Genomic DNA, 20460 nt, shown 5'->3' with positions numbered 1-20460 from the left:
AGGCCCTCGCAGCTGGACCTCAGTGTCTGGGCTGAACAATGGGGGTGGAGACGCTCCTTCAGGTATACAGGACCGAGGCCGTTTAGGGCTTTAAAGGTCAGCACCAACACGTTGAATTGTGCTCGGAAACATACTGGGAGCCAATGAAGATCCTTTAGGACCGGTGTTATATGGTCCCGGTGGTCACTCCCAGTCGCCAGTCTACAGGTGATACTCAAAAAATTAGAATATCGTGGAAAAGTTCATTTATTTCAGGAATTCAACTTAAAAGGTGAAACTAACATATGAGATAGACTCATGACATGCAAAGCGAGAGATGTCAAGCCTTTATTTGTCATAATTGTGATGATTGTGGCGTACAGCTGGTGAAAACCCCACAATACTCTAATTTTTTGAGTATCACCTGTAGCTGCCGCATTCTGGATTCTATCAAGAAAGCTCACTTGGTGACAAGATCATACATCTACCTCCAGATCTTTGAGCCAGCTGGGCAAAGCACATAATGTCATTCATTTTAGCTGTCACCACACTTCTTCCGTATTAGCATTTCAGCTGATTGTTCCAGAAAAGGAAGGTGAGCAGGCAGGATCCACCCACATGCTCCCTGTGTGCATGACAGACAGGATTCAAATGCAGGAAATTAAATGTATACCATACCCAGTTAGACTGAATTTGCAGGTTCCTAAAACAGACTCTGGGCACTCTTTGTAACACTGGTCCATATTAGTCAGATTGTTTACACCCCATTCCTGTTCTTTTAGATGGCATCTCTTGAAATATATCAGAACCCTCCCTTGCCAGTAACTGTTTTTCTCTTGTGCTCCTCTATTTTCTACCGTTGAAACATATGGTAAGGCCAAATAATTTCTAGAGATTGTTGTCCTGGCTCCTGTCCCAAGGGCAGTGACAGAGGGGCTTACTTGTGTATAAGATAGAAGGTTTATTCAAGGCTTACAGCTATTCAGGTCAGACTACAGGTACAGATTGCCAGAGGCACTAATATCAGGGGTCCAAGACTGGATGGAATCTGTGATGTTGTCTCAACAAATAGGCACGCCCCCTCCTGCCAGTTTTTGAAAGCAAGACATGGTGCAGTTGGTGCACTCACTTGTGAAATTCTCTCGCCACTAGGCTGGTGGACTGGGTGGTGCATGTTCTCCAGATGGGGGCCGTGGATCTGCTTCCAACAGCAGAAGTGGTGCCAAGCTCTTCGTGATGGGATGGAGGTCAACCCCTCATACCCACTCCAGTTGTTCAACCTCCCCCTTCCCAGCCTCTTTAAGGGAAAAGGAGGTGAGGTCCCATTCTCTCCTTTGGGCCCCTCCCCACTGACAGCATCATTTGTGCATCCCTCCTCTTCACCTGACAGCAAATTGCACCTTGAACCCACCAGGATTGCAGGGTTCATGACAATTCTTCCTCCCCTGCGGTATCAAGAGGGTGAAGTTTGTGTGTGTGCCAGTTTGAGCTTGTGCTCTTTTTTAAAAGCTTTTCTAATCAGTATTACTTAGCTAGGTTTTTATTGGGCAATCGTCAGGGTCACACAGAATTATTATTTTTTTAATTGCTAGTGCATTTGCAAAGCTAAGCAGGCTCTGGTACGGTTTCAAATTGGATGGGTGGCCGTGTGTTGAGATTCCTTCCTCACAGGGGGTTGGACTAGATGATCCTCCGGGTCCCTTCCAACTCTACAGTTATTCTATGGTTCTGCAAGTCACTTCCAAAGTGTGCAAGTGAGAGACAGACTACAGGAACCCGGCAGTAACTGGCACCACCCAGTTACCTCTGCCTCTCCATGAGGGGAATACAAGTGGTCTGAGAAAATTCTGTATTTGTGAATGGATCTAGACATGCCTGTGTGTGCATGTAAAAAGCTTCCAAATGCATAGGGCTATTGTGGTGGGGTGGCTGATCTCCCCTCATTTCCAATAGCAGCCCCATATACTTTAGGGCAGTGTTTTTCAACCACTGTTCCGCGGCACACTAGTGTGCCGCGAGATGTTGCCTGGTGTGCCGTGGGAAAAATTGAAAAATTCAAGAGAATTACTTTATATATAGTCAATATAGGCACAGAGTTAATTTTTTTAACATTTTCTAATGGTGGTGTGCCTCGTGATTTTTTTCATGAAACAAGTGTGCCTTTGCCCAAAAAAGGTTGAAAAACACTGCTTTAGGGGATGCTTGTCTGGAGGGCCCCTAGTCTTTAGGGGGTTGTGAGTGTGTGGGCTACTACAGAACAGAGAGGAGCTACAAAGCTGCTGAGTGTATATTATTATTATTATTATTATTATTATTATTATTATTATTATTATTATTTGTACCCTGCCCATCTGGCTAGGTCCCCCAAGCCACTCTGGGCAGCTTCCAACAAACTTTAAAATGTCACAGATTGAAAACTTCCTTAAACAGGGCTGCCTTCAGGTATTTTCTGAATGTCAAGTAGTTGCTTATCTCTTTGACCTCTGATGGGAGGGCATTCCACAGGACGGGTGCCACTACTGAGAAGGCCCTCTGCCTGGTTCCCTGTAGCTTTGCTTCTCGCAGGGAGGGAACCGCCAGAAGGCCCTTGGCATTGGATCTCAGTGTCCGGGCTGAACGATGGGGGTGGAGACGCTCCTTCAGGTATACAGGACCGAGGCCGTTTGGCATAGAACTGCTTTGGATCGGGGCCCTGTTCCTTATGTAACACCATGCCTCAACTCAGCCAGGGTGGGTACCGGCAGAATTAAAATAGACATAGCAGCCCTTTAGAACTGTAAATGCTAAAAATGAACACATATGCAAAATATGATTATAATGTGACTAAGGGTGTTATATTTGGATTATATAGTACACTTTCTTTGTAGCAGTCAGACATTTTAGAAATTTTAAAAAGACATTGAGAACGATATGCCACCTACACTCTGATCTCTCCCTGCTGCTTCATATTCTGACTGCTGGTGGCAGTTCCTGCTCCCAGTTTAGCTTCAGCTTTTAGTCATTGGCAGGCTTGAATTTCCAATTGTGACTGCTGGATGGTTCGGTGAATATTGCTCACAGAGTCGGAATCTGATAATGGGTAGTTAAGCATTTCAGTTGATTTGAACTGGAACATGGGGCATAATTCTCTCGCTGTGCTTGCAGAACTGTGATTATGTGTTAGTTCTTCCCTGGAGTATCTACCTGATCTTCCTCTTGTCTGCTCTAGTGGCTAGCATTGCTGCCATCTAAACATGTGCGTAGCAGAGTGACTGACTATATGTGCACCAATAGTTTATTTTGTTAATATCCCAAATAGCTCAGGGCAGCATATATGGGCTCGTATTGTTTGAGCTAGCAAGAGAAACTGGTGCGTAGAGAAACTATGCAGCTGGGAATCGCATAAAGATGCTTAGGTTTGAGCAGCATAAGATGGGCTTTGTGTTTCCATTATCTAGCACCTTTAGACTTCACCTTTAGACTCCTTCCCCCACCAACTTCAGCACATATATCAAAGTGTTTCTCTTGTTCAATGCCGCTAACTCGGCCAGGGAACCTATTTGCCGTTGTGTGAGACATCAGTTTCCACAGCTTTATATAATTCCTCTTAATGACTCCTTTTCTTTAATGCATTTGCAGTTTGAGCTCCTGTCAAAACCTGTGAATCTGATCTGCAGTGAAATTGGAATGGGGTAGATTGGTTGGTAAGGGCAATGCTTTCCTGGGGATTTTGCTTTCCCCGGGTTCCTTGATCTTATTGTCCCTGAGCCTTTATGGCTTGCTGGGTGTGAGTCATCGTAACGATCTTTCTTCCTTTCTTTTCCTTTTGCTATAGCAGCTGCATATATATTTTCCCTTCAGTCCCGGCTTTAAAAGGGTCTTGGCCATTAAAAACATTTTGACTAAGAGAGGGGAAAATTGGATGCACAGCTCTAATTGCTGCACCCTGAGGGTAGCGGTTGCCATAATGGAGGAATGTGAGGGGAGAGACTCCATCAAGCAAGGCCTCCTTCCACCTGCCTTGCTCCACCCTCCGACCCTAGGAGTCCTCATAAGGAAGCTGTTCCTGGAGGAAGAACCGTGAGGGGAGAGACTTGAGTATTGTAAGATAGAAAGACGGCATACAAATTGAAAATGAAATGAAAATGGAAGTGGCAGGATAGAGAATGGGGTGCGGAGAGCATAGAGAGGCCCATGGTGTCAGTGGAAGTGGAAAAACTAGTGGTGTAGTCCATGATCAGTGTTACTCAAGTGGAGTAGGCAAATGCCAAATCAGATGACTGGAGTGATTGTGATTCTGCATATTTAGCAAACCAGGTAACAGGCAACTACTGATGAATGAAAGGGACACTTTTGCTCTGAAAGCCTCTCCTCCCACCCACCCAAGAAAGATTCTGTTCACTTCCAGCTCATTTCCTCACTCCCAAGAGAGTGTTATCCACTATCCATTCATTGGACTATACTTGTAGTAGTGAGTGTGTACACTACGTAAGATGGTTGAGTCGCGTGTCAAAAGGTTGGAGGGGAGTGCCTTGCTGTATTGCATATGGAAATACTGGAATGTTTTCCCCCTCCTCTTTTTCCTAAAAGTATTCATTATGACATCATGATTGAGGCATCATCCACAATCTGTATCTGAAGAAGTGTGCATGCAATCTGTATCTGAAGAAGTGTGCATGCACACGAAAGCTCATACCAAGAACCAACTTAGTTGGTCTCTAAGGAAAAGAATTTTTTCTTTTCTTTTATTTTTGAAAAAGTATTTTCTAATGGTAATGCATTAATTAATGTAGCGAATTGAAAACAAAGAAGGGCTCTGCTCAGGTTTTGCCTCCACCTCTAAATGCTCAGCAAACAGCATTCTGATTTCTGGCTTTCACGTTTGTCAGCAGCAGGATGTAAGATGATGCAGGATCAGGTTTGCTTGCTTGGTAAATTTAGCTATGAACGAGGGAGGCGACCTTCAGAATTGACAGTGGGAAGAAGAATTGCTCTTCTTTTGCACCAGACACCCAAAGATGGTGTGACTGGTATCATTTGCTGCTCTGGGACCTAATAGGTCTCTCCACAGAACACTGCTGTTAACGTTTCCCCAAAACCATCACAACCGGCAAGAGTTGAGATGATGATTTTGCAGTTCCCTAGAGAAAAGCAAAGCTCCATTAATTTTTCCAGCCAACATAAAATTTAATAGGTTTTCAGTGTAACTTGTGAATAACCTGATTTAGATTGTGTAATGGAATAGCTGATTGATTTTGTTTCTGAGAATACGGCTAGGTATTGTGCATGGATTAGAAAGGCTTGTTTCTGATTTGGGGTGGCTGAAAAGGCAATGCTTATGTGTTCCTCTTCCCATCCCTCACTCTGCTCCAAAGAAAGGGCTCTTGGGTACCATCCTGCCGAAATCCTGGGTAACTTTTTAACCAGGTTGTAGAAGGAGGCATAACAGCGAATAATGGTTCTAGATTCAGGTAGGTAGCCATGTTGGTCTGACGCATTCAAAATAAATTAAAAATTAAAAAAATTGTCCAGCAGCACCTTAAGAGACCAACTAAGTTTGTTCTGGGTATAAGCTTTCGTGTGCATGCACACTTCTTCAGATACCTTGAAGAAGCGAATAATGGTGTACAAAGACCTTGGACCTCACTACAAGATAGATTGTGTCAGGGTCTCATTCCCTTTGTAGTGTGTTGCTCATGAGTAACCACCGATACCTGCCTTAACTATAACTATTTATTGTGCCTTAGCTATTTACAGCAAGAGCTCTGCAAAACATGTCTGCTCAATCGGTATCAGTTTCCGGAACTGGGAGGCATCTGTTTGCCCGCCAACACCACAGCCTTGGCATTCTTAGATGACGTCTGCGTCGCCTTCTTCCCCCTCTCTGCTGGTCCTCCTCCGGAACTGGCATCTCACCCTCCGCCGGTCTGTGGCTGACGGAGCTGGGTCTCTGTCCTTCCCTCTCAAGCCCTGGCACCTCTCTTTCCTCAGGAGATATCTCATGACGGGGACTGGGTCAGGATGAAGTGTCCGTGGAGATTATTGGCTGCGGTTCCCTATAACACAGTGAACCCTCTTCCCTTGATGAGTCACTTTCTCTCCCCCCATCTCTGGGCTGCTGCCCTCTCTCCCCCTCCTCCTCACGAGGAGGCACTCTTTCCCTGACAGGTTGGAAGTGTTGGGCAAGTAACACAGTTTTAGGCCCACTATATTCAAGGCATAAGGAGAAGGGAATGCATTAAAAAGCATGCGTTCAAACTCTGTGACATCTGAAAGGTTGAATTTGCAATTTTGAGGTCTTGGGTCTCGCGACATCCACTACTTGTTGTCTGCCCCTGTGTTAAGGGAAGAAATGCACAGTGCCTTCCAGCTACAACTGGCAGCCGGCCATCTTTGCATGAGCTTTATTCACATGGCCTAATGTGAAATTAGCTGCCGTATTCCAGCTCATGAGATTTCCAGCGCTGTCTTGAGATGCTGAAGAAGTTGCCCATCTCTGGTTTGATTCGCTGACCTTGTTTTGAAATGTGAGGTGGTGAAACTTGGTTGTGTTTCAAGCATCCTTTGCTTGGGAGTTTGATATTCTGGGGAAGGAGGAATTTCTCTGCCCGACATACGTCTGACTCTACTAGGTTGTCCTCTTCCAAGCCCCTGGTTAACTCATTTAAAAATACGGAAGTGTATTTTGGCCTAAGAAATGAGGTGGTCTGTGATAAGATTTGTAACATTCAGCGATGAAGCATATCCTAAGACTTGAGGACACAGGCTTGCTTTTAGTTCTTGCTGCAAGTGTTTGCTTGTCCTCCCTTAGCTGCCATTTTTCTAAAACTAAAAAGCCTCGAATGTTAGTCTTTCCTCGTAGGGAAAGGTGCTCAAGCCTCATGATCATTTTGGTTTGCATTTTCTGCATCTTTTCTACCTCTGTATAATACCCTTTTTGAGGTATTGTGACCTGAATTGTACACAGACCATGTCATAGATATTTGCATAAGGGCATTATGATACTCTACTGGGGTTTTTATTTTTGTTCCCTTTTCTGATAACCTGTGGCTCAGAATTTGCCCTTTTCATAGCTCCGTGAGAATGTGCTCCGCTTAGTCAGGGCCTGAAAAACGTCTTCCATATTAAGTGCATTAAGCTCTAAGGCTTCTCAAGATTCTCTGTTGTGTTTTCTGTAGCATTTAAATAGGGAAGTTGTAAAGCATCTGTAACATTGAACAACTGTGTGAATCTTTATATTCAACAATAACCTTTGTCCCTTATTTTTAATGACTCGTTTTGTATAAAATGCATTGAGAGTATTAATATTTTGATGGATGAATAGAGAATACTGAGTTGTATAAGGCACATTTTGTTCCTTTTAACAGTATAGTACGCAAGGGGAAAGAGCAGAATGGAGAGGCAGAAAATGGACCTTTTGTTTTTGACGCTTTTTCTTACTTGCAACCTGGTTGCTGGGAAACTCACAACACAATACAAGGTTATATTAGCCTGTTGCAAGCTCTTGGAAACAGTGGCATATTCAAGGCATTGCTATTTATGGCGTTTTGGTTATAGCCTATTTACCTTGGGCTGGATATTCAAATTCTGTATCAGGCCAAGAAATCCTCCATTTCGTAACAGGATGCATTCTGAAAATGAAGGAAACCTGCACAAACCTGCTTCTGTGTGATACGTTTCCAAAGCTCTTTTAAATATTTTGGCAGGCTTGACCGGTGGTCAGGAGGAGGTGGTGCAAGCAGGGAGACAGAAATGGGCATAAGTTGCAGGACCAATCCCCAAGGGTGAGGGACGAGACCTTCCCAAAGCATTGGAGCCCCATCACCAACACTGCCCTCTCATCTCCCATTCTCACCCCAGTTGTGGCTTCTGAGGTTCCCAGGCACTTCCATGTGACTTGGTTTCTTTAGCCTTTCCTGCTACATGAACATTTCTTTAATAAACATGAAAACGGAAGAGCTTAAGTTGGTGAATTCTGTGTTTAAAAGGTAAAATAGCAGCCTCCAAAGCATTTTCTTTTCTGGCCCTGGATAGATCTACGAGATTTGGATCAAGGTGTAGGTTGTTAAAACAAGCAAACAAACATACAAAACATTTTTCCAAAAGCTGGAAGGCGAGAGACTGCACTTGTGTTGCATCTTTTTTGCTTCTTACGAAGCTTTGCCGTAGGCTTTGTGTTCTCCAAAATCAAACATATTCTATGATCCCCAAGGACATGCTCTATGGGGAGCTGGCTTCAGGCACTGGGCCCATTGGCAGACCAACTCTGTGTCACAAAGATTTATTCAAACGCAACACGAAGGCTGCCTTCATCTGCCCCAGCTGCAACAAAACATGTCTCTCCCGTATCGTTCTCTACGGCCATGGCAGGCACTGCAACCTTCCAACAGTTTGACTTCACCCCCAAAAGCACACTTCCATAGTCTCCCGAGACAGATGGATGCCAAGGAACTCTATGATCAAATTATTCTACAGACTGTGGATAGATGGGGGGACCTTCTGCATCAACATTTTTATGATTATTGAAGCATTTTCTTGCTGCTTAAAAGAAACCGATAAGAAATCCATCCATTAAGACCTTATGTGATGGGAAAAAATCATTGATTTCTAATTTGCATTTCATTTGACCCATTATGCATTAGATCATCCTACTTGGTGAAGCTTGGGTTTTCTTGGTTGTTTTTTGCATTAAAAGATTTAAAACTCTTTTTGTACTGTTTAAAATAATCCTTCCTGCTGAGTTAATGGCAAAAATGAATTTCTTTAAGTAAGCTTGTTGCCTTCCTCAGAAGAGCGGAACAGCTAATAGGAACCACCAAAAATAGATTGGGCATATGTGCATGAGCTTCTTTGAAATATAGGCAGAATTTCAGGTTATAGATGTTAACGATTATCAAGTCTCCAGTTGGTGTATGCTCAAAAGGGGAGGCAAAGTTCATTGATTTACATACACGTAAATGTTTCTCTCAGACATATGAGGTTTTTTTCTAAGAGGAGGAATGTCACACATTCCCCTAAAGCTGTACTATAAAATTTATTTTAATGTTAGAAATGACTATACCATATGTGAAATCTGTGCTTTTCAGTCTGATTCATCTTTAGCCATTTAAAGTTGCTGTATTACACATTTCCAACCACATTTGGTTTTTTAAGCTCCTGCCAGTTGGCAGGGCACTTGCATTAGTAAGGCTTTGATTAGCAAGCCATGACTTTTCAGTCTTGCCACTTAACCATGGTGTTTGTAATTTTGACAGAAGCCGAGGACAGTCGCCTCTCTCCCAATCTCCCACTGATGACAACATACTCAACGCAAGGTCGAACATTCTTCAACGAGACCCTCTTTCAGCAAACTGGAACAGATTTTGCTCCTTTGAGGTGGGGTAAATCTACTGTTCTACTGTTCTCTTGTACTCTGTTACTGTGTTGTTTTAGATGGTGCACATCCTTCTCTCTGTTTTATTCTCCCAACAACCCGGTGAAGTAGATTAGGCCGAGAGACCGTCTGGCCCAAGGTCAACACAGTGAGCTTCATGGCTGAGCGGGGATTTGAACCCGGCTCTCCCAGTTCCTAGTCCAGCACTTCAACCGCTCCACCACCACTGGCTTTTTGATTCTAGTGCTGCTTCAGCCAAAGGGGTCCACCTTCACTCCCCCCAAACCATTAGAAAGCCAGAAGCTCATCGTAACAAAATCATGCCTGTATGTTGTCAGAGACAGTGCCTTATCAAAATACCTTTTTGAAGGGGAATGTTGAGCTGTGTTGAACCTGGAAATCTTTTCTCTCTGGGTCCAAGGCGCAGGGTTGTAATTCTGGCCCCCACCCCCAATTCTCTTTCAGAGGGACTCCAGATGCTTCTAAAGTTGCTTCCGAAGAGTCTTCAAGTCATTTGCGGATGAGTGAAGCTGTGCGGCTGGCAGCCACAGATGTCAGCTCAGACTCTTCTCTTCTCTCCGATTACTTTAAACTGTCTCAGCATCCCTTGGCTTTCAGCACCATGGCACCTAGCAATACCAGCCTCGGCAGTTGTCTATCCCAGCATCCCCTTTCTTTTTCTGGGCCCACTCCCAGGGAACAGGCTCATTATAGTGAGCAGCATACACAGCACCTTGGTGCGAGGACTGAAACCTTGGGCTCCAGCGATGAGAATTTTGGAATCCCAGGTTCACAGAAGCAGCTAAAGCCGCAGTTGGCAACGTCTCTTCATCGGAATGAGTCTTGGGGACAGGATCTGTTTCTTTTGGACAGCCGTGTGCCAGCACCTGTCCTCCTTGAAATTCTGGAGAAAGAGGTGGGGTTATCCAAGCATTCTGGCTTCTTATCTTCCGAGAGTTCGTCTGGCAAAAGCGTTTTGGGAAAGGATCCAGTTGAAAACGAAATGAGCCCGCTAATGGAAAATGTGGTTCTTGGGGAAAGGGAGTTGGAAACAATTGTAGAACCACCTGGGCAAGAAAGAAGAACTGTTCCTGAGTGTGATTCGTTGAACGTACACTCTTATTCGGAGGGAAAGTCCTTTAGAAATGCCGGCAATTCAGAACAATTATCTTCAGACATTTCAAATGTGTCCTTCAGGGGACAAAGGATGGGTTTGGGTGATTCTTGCATCACCGCTGGGATATCTTCAGACCCTTTTCTGAACGAGCAGGAGTTGCAGCATGTTTCTGAAGCTGCATTTGAGGAGCAAAAGAAGCTTGTTCCGGCTTTTGCTGACGCTAAACTTCCTGCCACTGCGCCCCACCAGCCAGTCTTTGTAGCTGCAGAGCATGGCAATATCTGTAACATGGTAGAAATCCAGATGGGGAACAAAAGTCAATTAATGCATTCAGACTTCAGTATAGAGAGGGAACATAAAGATGTCGGAATTTCACCTTCCTTTAATGAGGGATCATTCATTGTACATCTGGCTCATCCAGTTCATCATTCTACTCCGGGAATTTTTACAACTAGAAGCTTGACTCGGGAAGTTCCTGCTATGACATACCCGGTGAAAGCTGTTCTTCAGTCTTCTCTCCCTTGCTTACACGAGGAGTTCTCAAATAACTCTTGTTCCAATACATTCCTTCCTTCCATGGAAGAGCCTCGCATACCTTCTCTGGAGGATACTTGCACACCCTCTGCGGGAGAGCCACTTGCCCTGCAAAGTGGACAAGCGTCAAAAGATGAAAACAGTGGTGGTCTCCATGTTCTGTATCCTCTTAAAGGTAGGATTCAGTCTCTACCTTCTCTCAACTTCATGGAGAAGGTTGGGGCATGGAACATGAGTCAGTCAGCTGAGAGGATGTCTGATGCCTTGGCTTTACATGGCTCAAGTGGCGTTTCTCCTAGGCAGAAGGCCTACAGTGCAATAGCAGATTCCTTGAACTGCATTTTGTTAAAGCAGCAGAGCCAGGCTGATCTTAAGGCAGGGCTGGCAGCATCTTTTTATGGGCCAAACTCCATGACCAACCTGCATGTTTATGATAAAAACCCACCACAGGTGCTACCACTTGCCAGGTCTCAGTCTGAAAACTCGGTGGTCGCAATCAGCAGAGAGATGCCAAGGGCTGAAGTAGGTCATGAAGCGTCCCACAATGAAGATCTTCATCCAGCAGAAGACAAGGGAAGAGTTTCAGGAGTGCCTGGAGTCAAGCAGAGTGATGCTAACATTGAGGATGCACATACCCAACATTATACAGCTGTTCTAGTCTCCACTGTCTCCAGCGATGAAGAAATTGGTGAAAGTGCCACTAGAGGAAGGGGTCCAAATCCAGATAATTTTATTTCCAGTGAAAGAGTTGCTGAACTCCTCAGAGAAGATGCCCACTTTCTTAGTGGTAGCCAAGAAAAGACAGATGGCTGTCAAGATAATACCAGAGAATTGCCAGGTTTTCTTCCTTGTACCAACCAGATCAGTATGGGCCATTTTAGTGATGTTTCACCAGATAGCTTGAATCAAAGAGCTAGTCCTGGGACAGGCAGCTGTGCTGACTTGAGACATTCTTCAAGACAGTCTTCAAGACGCTCTTCAATGCGATCTTCAAGTGTTTCTGGAAAGTTGCATGGCAGTTTGGAAGAAGTATTCAAAACTCCATATGACAGGGAGATAAACATCGAAGAAAGAATACCTGTAAGTTAATTTTGTCGCAGTATTTTAAGACGTTGTTGTTTGCAGTTACAGTTGGTACATGTGCTCCACAGCCATCTCATCTTATGGTATATTTATAGTGCATGTGCATGAATTCCTGTGGGTCTTTCTAGTCTGTTAACCGTTGGAGACAGGTGTGCATTGTACTTTTTGCCAAATACTTCTCCTTCCATCAAAATAGAAGTCCTCATCTCCACATGTACGGAAGGGACAGGAGTCTTGAACCAAAGGGGGTGGGGGTAATTGGATCTTTCTAATATCGCCATTAGCACTGAAACCAAGGAGCCAGTAATCAAACATACAAACGTTATTTAGTCGTTTAGTCGTGTCCGACTCTTCGTGACCCCATGGACCAGAGCATGCCAGACACTCCTGTCTTCCACTGCCTCCCGCAGTTTGGTCAAACTCATGTTGGTAGCTTCAAGAACGTAATTAATTACATAGGTAGAATTTATACCAAAACAGCAACTATTTGGTTAAATCTGTAGAAGGGACTGAAACTAGACTCTACCATGGCAGATAGGAGGTTCAGAGTTGAAATATCCCTCAAATAGGGATGTACAAAATTGAGCGTGTCAGAGAGAATCTTCTACCCCAGACATTTTTGGATGTGCCCACTGCCTTACGGTGCCCAAGGATATATATTTTGTCACTTTGAAAATAGGAAAAATAAAACTGTAAATTAGAAACCATCACCATTGTGGTAAAAAAATGAAAAAAGGACAAAAAAGTGAAAAATATATTGACCTCAGCATTGTCATAGGAAATGGGAAAAATATACTTTGGAGTGGTAAAAAAATTAATAACTTAAGTAATTAGTTCCTTTTTCAAAGAAAATAGCTTCATAAGTGGTTTCCTGATCCCCCCCCCTTATCTGCCTAATCTGCTAATCCACCCTTCTGCTCTTGTTCTTCTCAATGTGTCACATTTTGAAGCATTTCAAACAAAATGCCTGAAAAATCGTCTTCCTTTGTGGCATAGTAAATTGCCCAATTTCTTTCCAAGGGTAGATGAGAGGAGGGCAGCTTTGGACAAATTATGTACATTAAACTGAGGCCTTATGGTCTTTTGGTGAGGACTGTTGTATAACACGAATGCACAAGCCATTCCTTGTAAGATGGATCGTATAGGGCATATGCTGAGTTTGTTGGCATGACAGAAGAAGTGAATCAGTGTCTTTGCAATGAGAAGAACAAGACAGGATGGCTAAGTGGTGAGGAGCTTAATGTTTTCTGACTATTGCATTGAAGAGCTGTCTGTGACCTTCCAGTCTCTTCCTTCTGGGCAGACATACTGTGATACTCCATGCCAGAAATCTACTCTGTGATACAAGCCCAGCTTTTAGTGGAGTCTAAGGGAGAAAATTATTCACACCCACATGTCTCTAACAACAGAAGAAGCTGGTACAACAAACTCCTGGCAAAGCACATTTCAGACCCTATAAATATTCTATTCTTTTCAAGTTATCTCTAGCATGAAAGCATGCAAACTGCTGACATGGAATGCATGCCCACCTGCCTTTTTAACAGCAGTGCCTGAAAATTGGTCTTTGGTAATAAAAGAATTACTTTGATGGTGGCTGCCTGTTAATATTTGCCCTTTTGGTTTCCTGGAATAAATACATGCTCACTTATGAATTTGTGAGACATTTGGAATAAGCAGTTTTCTCTCCCTGTTACCTTTTTTTTGGTGCCAGATTTTCCTGGTGTAACAATTTGGTCTTCGGAATTAGCATCAAGAAATGTAGGACCCCCACCTCACCCCAAATGGCACAGAACAGAAGAGGGGCAGGACAAAGATGAGGAAAGGTTTCCTCTTTTTATATTCCCTCCCCACCAATCTTCTTGCCAGGTCTAACTAAGGCAATCTGAGCGAGAAAGCAGTTTTCCATGTTCTGATCACTTGCTGGAGCAGGACCCACAGACATGAACGTGCATCTACCTGTTTGTGGAAATGTGATCTGTTTACACTGCTTGCAGTAGAATGCACACTTAGGTTGGGGATATCTATAGCTCCTTCACTTGATCCAAAAGCTGCTGCATTAGAGCAGATGGGCTCCATTAACTCCCCTATGGCTTAGAGGGGGGCAACCCACCCCCATTGCAGTTCAAAGGCCCCAGGGTGGGTAGAGTTAGTCTCAGAGAAAGCAAGCCTATTCCCTCCTTCCCTTTCAAACCCATGCAGAAAGGAAACAAGTGGCTTGCTTCTTTTCAGCCTAACTCCCAGAGCAAATGCCTGCATGCTACCCTGTCCCGCCAGTGTTTGCAAATATAGTGCAGCAACACACACATATCAGCCTCAGCTGCTCAGAAATAATTCCACACCTCTAAACATAAAGACAAAAAAACAGTCACGGGATATAATGACCAAAAAAGTATAAAGCCTCAGCCGTGACAATCCCTGAAACGAGATAGAGATACTATAAATTAAACACAGTCTTGATCATGTATCCTTAGTAGCTTGTTGTAGGAGCCCGTGTGGCTTCATGTTTTCAGATTAATGAGTTTTGTTGGTATTTACACCATTTAGGTTAGCTAACCTGTGTTTAATTTGTATTAAACAGTTTGGGAGAAATTCCCCCTACTGCTCTCCAGTCCTTTACTTTTTTGCAGTTTTGAAAGCTTTCTTCCTTTAGTCTCTAGAATTTAATTTCCCTCTGAGGAAACTGACTACATCCAGTGAAACGAGTAAAGAGCCGGCATCTCGTTAGGGTTTTCAGTTTAGTTTACTATTTGTGTATGTTTAGGTTTAATTTGTTATATAGCTATTTAGGGGCACTCACCCCGTTTTTTGATTTTTTGGTTTTGAGTTGAGTTTAGTTTGGGTTTATATCTTTATAGTATCTGTATCTCATTTCAGAGATTGTCACACCTCTAAACATGGCAATTGGCATATGCAGACCCTTTCTAAGGGGAAATGTAATTTTGTGCATCTATGCCCTGGCCTGCTTTGGAGGGGGAACTGGAAGAATACATGTTCATAACTCTCCCCCCAACACCCCAGTCTTGCACATTTTGTGGCCATTATTTCCCCCAGCCTGGTGCTACTTCAGGGCAGGGAAGAGCAGGTGAGTCCCTGTTCCTGATGAAAATGAGCTAAATCTCCCTTCAGATGTAATGCCCATTTCATTGGAAGTCATGCTGTCCAAAAGAGTAATAATCCCTGCATACCAGTGCCTAGACAAGGGAGACTCTTCCCTTTTTGACACCTATTGGCCTAGAAAAGGTGGCCTGGCACCTTTTCATTAAGAGTTGTGAGAAATACCTAAAGGTTGGGGGTTTATTTTACACCTGACAAAAATGTTCGTTGGATACCTGTGGTTGGCATCTGAGATTCAGCCACGTTGCCTTCAGCCTTTGAGGGAATTTGTCTTGTAAATCAGTGCCAGGACCGATTTACCAGAATAAACCATGCATTTAATATACACAGATATGACAGATTTTCCCTTCTGTGATTTCGCCTTCATTTCCACATATAGTTTAGGTATCAGGAAATTAATGCCTTTCTGGCAAGGAAGAAATATGCTGTGGAAGGGCTTTTAATCATGCTGGAAAAAAGGGCTGTGAAGTGTTAGCTTATTTGGGCTTTTAAAGGAATGTGGAGGGGCGTGTGTGTGTGTGTGTGTGTGTGTACACACATGTATGCTTGTACCATATCCGAATCCAGTTAAATACAGTTGTGAGCATGAAAGTAGGTTTCTCAGTTTTATAGTACCTTCCTCTACCAGTACTTCCTCCAGTACTTTGGCCACCTCATGAGAAGAGAAGACTCCCTAGAAAAGACCCTGATGTTGGGAAAGATGGAGGGCACAAGGAGAAGGGGACGACAGAGGATGAGATGGTTGGACAGTGTTCTCGAAGCTACTAACATGAGTTTGGCCAAACTGCGAGAGGCAGTGAAGGATAGGCGTGCCTGGCGTACTCTGGTCCATGGGGTCACGAAGAGTCGGACACGACTGAACGACTGAACAACAACAACCTCTACCAATGAAGGTACAGTTGTGGCCAACCTCTGGGAAACTAGATCCTACAGAGCTGCCCAGAGTGGTTGGGGAAACCCAGCCAGATGGGCGGGGTATAAATAATAAAATTACTACTACTACTACTACTACTGGACTACAGTTCCCACCCCCCCTTGCCATTTACCATGCTGGCTGGGGCTGATGGGAGTCGAAGTCTGACTGCGTCTGTAGGGTCACCAGTTCCCCACCCTGAAACAGAGGTTTTGCAGTGTTGGTGACTGAATGAACAGAATCCGAACGAACAGATTCCCATGCTGTGTGTTGTAGAGAGTTGCATGTGGAATTATTTCTACCTTTCAGGTTTTGTGCTGTTTATGTGGGATGGTGGTGGTTGGCGAAATTTTTATTTGTACGTGGCAGTCCTTGACTGCTGCCCCAGATTAATTGCGTTCACTTCTTGCATCAGGTCTACCTCCATAACCTGGGCATCGATCAGTCACCTTCATCCATACTGACTCCCTTTATGCCCCGAGGACCAGTCAGAGAAATAGAATTCTCTCCCACTGAGCTCAGAACACTGAAGACGTCCAATGATTTGTTAGTGCGGCGCCTGCAGTTATCGGAAGGTAAGGGCAGGAAATGAATCAGCTTCATTCGTGGAAGGTAGGTGGTTCTGTCAGCAGCTAATAGCCATCATCGCTAACGGTAGTTGTTGGAGAAGGCAGTTACCCTCATGCCATGTTTGTGGACTTCCCAGCAGCTCCTGGCTGGCCACTGGAAACCAAATGCTCAGCTAGATGGAGCCACCTCCTAAACCAGTGGTGGCGAACCTATGGCACGGGTGCCAGAGTGGGCACGCAGAGCCCTCTCTGTTGGCACGCGCCTCACACCAGCAGTGCCGTTGTTTGGGGTTTTCAAATTGGCCAGCAGCTTCCCCCCACACCTCCTTATCAGTAAACTGCTCCCGGCCTGCCGGCAGCAGCTTAGAGGCAGTTTATCTCCCCAAAGCAGCTATATTCCTGCCTCCCCGCCATTGGTGGGATTTTTTTACAGCCAGCAGGCTGTAGTTCATGTGATTGGTGGCTTTGTCAAGGGTTTTCGTTGATTGGTTGCTGCCTGCGATCCTTGAGACTATGTGTTGTTTCTGCTCCTTGTGCCATAGGAAGCGTTTATAATTTGTGTGAGTGTTCTTCTCCCCCCCAAAAAACAAATGTGATCCAAGCCCCTCCCCAAAAGCTCTGCTAGTCTTGGCAACCCCCTCCCCCAAAAAAACTCTGGGCAATGCCCTCCCCAAGCTCTATGTGTTGTTTCTGCTCCGTGTTTATAATGCGTGTGAGTGTTTTTCTCCCCACCAAAAAAAACCTACTGTGATCCAAGCCCCTCAAAAAAGCTCTGGAAATGTCCCCCAAAACTCTATGTGTTGTTTCTGCTCCGCATGCCATAGGAAGCGTTTATAAGGCGTGTGAGTGTTTTTCTCCCCCCCCCCAAAAAAAACAACTGTGTTCCAAGGCCCCCCCCCCAACAACTCAGGGCAGCCCTCCACTCATTTTATTACAGTATATTAATTATTATCCCATATTAAATTGCCGTGTTGGCACTTTGCGATAAATTAGTAGATTTTGGGTTGCAGTTTGGGCACTCTGTCTCCAAAAGGTTCGCCACCACTGTCCTAAACCCTGCTCTCAAGGCAGCTTGAAAACGCAAAAACAACCCATACATTTGAAGTGAACACCCTAACAAATAAACACTCGTGTCAAAGATCCGCTTACCCAACTGGGAAAGTCCGTCAGAATGGACTTTCAGTTTCTGGAAACTGCAGACAGTGGGTGTCTATCCTATCTTGACAGGAATGCTGCTCCATGGAACAGGGGCAGCTGTACTAAAAGCCCTGTCTGAGTTACTCTGTGGGTCCTATGGGTTTCTCCTACTGCTCATGATACTTGTAAAGACTTTGACATGAATCTTCTTTTCAGGTGTTCACACTTTATTTGCGGTGAAGCTACCTTTTTGACTTCCTATTTCTGAAAGGCGATCAGACAAGAGTCCCTCGTTCATTAGGGTTTCCTGAATTTGGCAGCAATCCTCCAGTTTTCCTATATAAAATTTCCAGTAGCTCTTTACCTGTCTTTGAGGTTGTTCCCAACAGAAAACTGATAAAACACTGACTGCACTTTCAGTTACCTTTTAACCCTGGGTCATCAGACGGTCATTTTAGCACTGTCTTCCTTCCCATGCCATATGGAAACAGACCAATAAGCAACTGGGAAGATTTTAAATGGGAGTATGTTGGTGAACCTGACTCTGAAGAGTTTGGATTTGATATCCCGCTTTTCACTACCCGAAGGAGTCTCAAAGCGGCTAACATTCTCCTTTCCCTTCCTCCCCCACAACAAACACTCTGTGAGGTGAGTGGGGCTGAGAGACTTCAGAGAACTGTGACTAGCCCAAGGTCACCCAGCAGCTGCATGTGGAGGAGTGGAGACGCGAACCCGGTTCCCCAGATAACGAGTCTGCCGCTCTTAACCACTACACCACACTGGCTCTCTGGTGGTTATTATGCTCCAAATTATTTACTTTTCCGGTATAATAACCTACACCATGTTATTTCTGTTCTTGACAAGGACTTGCGGTTATTGAACACTGGCAGGGGATACTTGGAGTTCTGACCATTCTTCTTTTCCTTCTAGGAGACTCGGCCTCTGTGATAGATGCTATACAGTCAAGCTTTGACTCTCCTGTTCATGGTATGCCCGCCCCAGCTGGGTCGGATCCTGGTACTGATCATCCCCTGCCTTCAGAGTTCTCCCATCAGCCTTCCAGAGACTGCTTCAATCAGGACAGCACTGTCTGCTATCAGTTGGAGCTACGTACTCCGACTCCAGAGCAGAGAGAAGGCACTTTTGAGTCTTCAGCTCCTCCTAAGACAGCAGAGCAGAGTCACGTAACCCCAGAATGGCTGTCCCACATCCATTCTGGTGACGGGAGATCTCCAAAATGTGTACAGAAACTGATGGACAGATTTGATTCAAAGGAACTTGGTGTAAGTCAAGACCAGCTCTCGCCTAGCTCTTTGGCTCATGGAAAAGATGAAGAAAGCAGAAGTCAAAAACCCAGTTCTTCAGCTGTCCTCCTTGGAGGAGAAAAAGATTGTTTCTTTATAGGATCTGAAACATTAAAAGAGATCCAGAAAATTCTGGCAGAGGCAGAGACTAGAATCCCAAGCCGAAACTTTAAATCCGCCTCATCCATCTCCTCCACAGACCTGGACAGTTCATTAAAACAAATGAAAAAGATGGATGGCTCCGGAGATTCTGGATTGCTCAAGGGGAGCAGCCCAGGAATTCAGAGAATGTGGTCATGGGATGAGACGCAGGCTAGGCAAAGTGTTCACAGCTACAATGTGCTCTCCAAAACAGCTAGCTTCACTGGTAGCTTAAAATGTGATGGCCAGCTAGCTGCGGATGTCCTCAGCAGTGATCAGATTCTGCCAGAAGAGTCTAGGCCACCATCCCAAGTAACGGTTGAAGAACATAGGACGGTGAAGCCTGTTGGGCGATCAGAACCTGAAGGTTGTAATAGTGCCACAGTAAATAAAAGCTTGCCTGTCTTTGTAGACAGCGCTGCAGACAGCAAGTTGTTTACCCCCAAAGATCTCAAAGAATTGGCAGCTACATCTAGCGTAGGGTCCTTAGACAGCGCCTCTAATATTTGGGAGGAAGGCCAGCAAGTCTTGCAGAAAACCAGGAAAGAAACAGGTGGTAGTCATGGAAGTGGAAACAGCAGCAGTGTGGACTCGCTGGGTATCAAAGTGAAAAATCTTCTGCGGTGTGAACGTCCCGTTTTACTCACAACACAGTGGGGCGAGGAGGAGAAGCATAATGAACATAGTCAGAAACAAATCTCGGCTGGAGCCCATGTAGCCTGTAGCAAAGGGAATCTTGCGTCCCAAGAGAGCGAGAACAGCAGTAGCTTGGACTCCCTGGCTGCTCGTGTCAAAACTCTTCTGGAAGACGAACGCCCTGTAATGCATGCAGCCCAGATACTCCAGAGTGCTGAGGAGGAAGAAGAAAAAGCACATGGTAAGCAATTGAACCTCAGGAGTTCCATGAAGCACAATTGCTATTGTTTAAGTGTAAAAGAAGTCGAGGAAGTATTTCCCCAAGAATCATCAAAAATATCATTCTAATCAGAAATTAATCCTGCAAAATTTTAGGTAACATGTCCTGAAACGCCAGTGTGGTGTAGTGGTTAAGAGCGGTAGACTCGTTATCTGGGGAACCGGGTTCGCGTCTTCGCTCCTCCACATGCAGCTGCTGGGTGACCTTGGGCTAGTCACACTTCTTTGAAGTCTCTCAGCCCCACTCACCTCACAGAGTGTTTGTTGTGGGGGAGGAAGGGAAAGGAGAATGTTAGCCGCTT

The 20460-nt window shown here is 44.7% G+C and overlaps 1 protein-coding gene across 2 annotated transcripts in view; it reads left to right on the top strand.

Moving 5' to 3' along the window:
- The window catches only part of ALMS1 (ALMS1 centrosome and basal body associated protein), a 69247-nt gene that overhangs the window by 13572 nt on the left and 35215 nt on the right, over positions 1–20460 (top strand). The window contains exons 4-7 of one of the 2 annotated variants that reach the window (XM_033161026.1): positions 9213–9333; positions 9797–12062; positions 16508–16667; positions 18729–20120. In XM_033161026.1, the coding sequence (XP_033016917.1) occupies positions 9213–9333; positions 9797–12062; positions 16508–16667; positions 18729–20120 (3939 nt within the window). Of the gene's footprint in view, positions 1–9212; positions 9334–9788; positions 12063–16507; positions 16668–18728; positions 20121–20460 lie in introns of those variants that run through there. The other variant, XM_033161025.1, reaches the window with a different exon arrangement.

Source organism: Lacerta agilis, chromosome 9, assembly GCF_009819535.1.
Source record: "Lacerta agilis isolate rLacAgi1 chromosome 9, rLacAgi1.pri, whole genome shotgun sequence".
Classification (NCBI taxonomy): domain Eukaryota; kingdom Metazoa; phylum Chordata; class Lepidosauria; order Squamata; family Lacertidae; genus Lacerta; species Lacerta agilis.
Note: the sequence above shows the minus strand (reverse complement) of the source record. Positions and strands in the feature narration are given on the sequence as shown.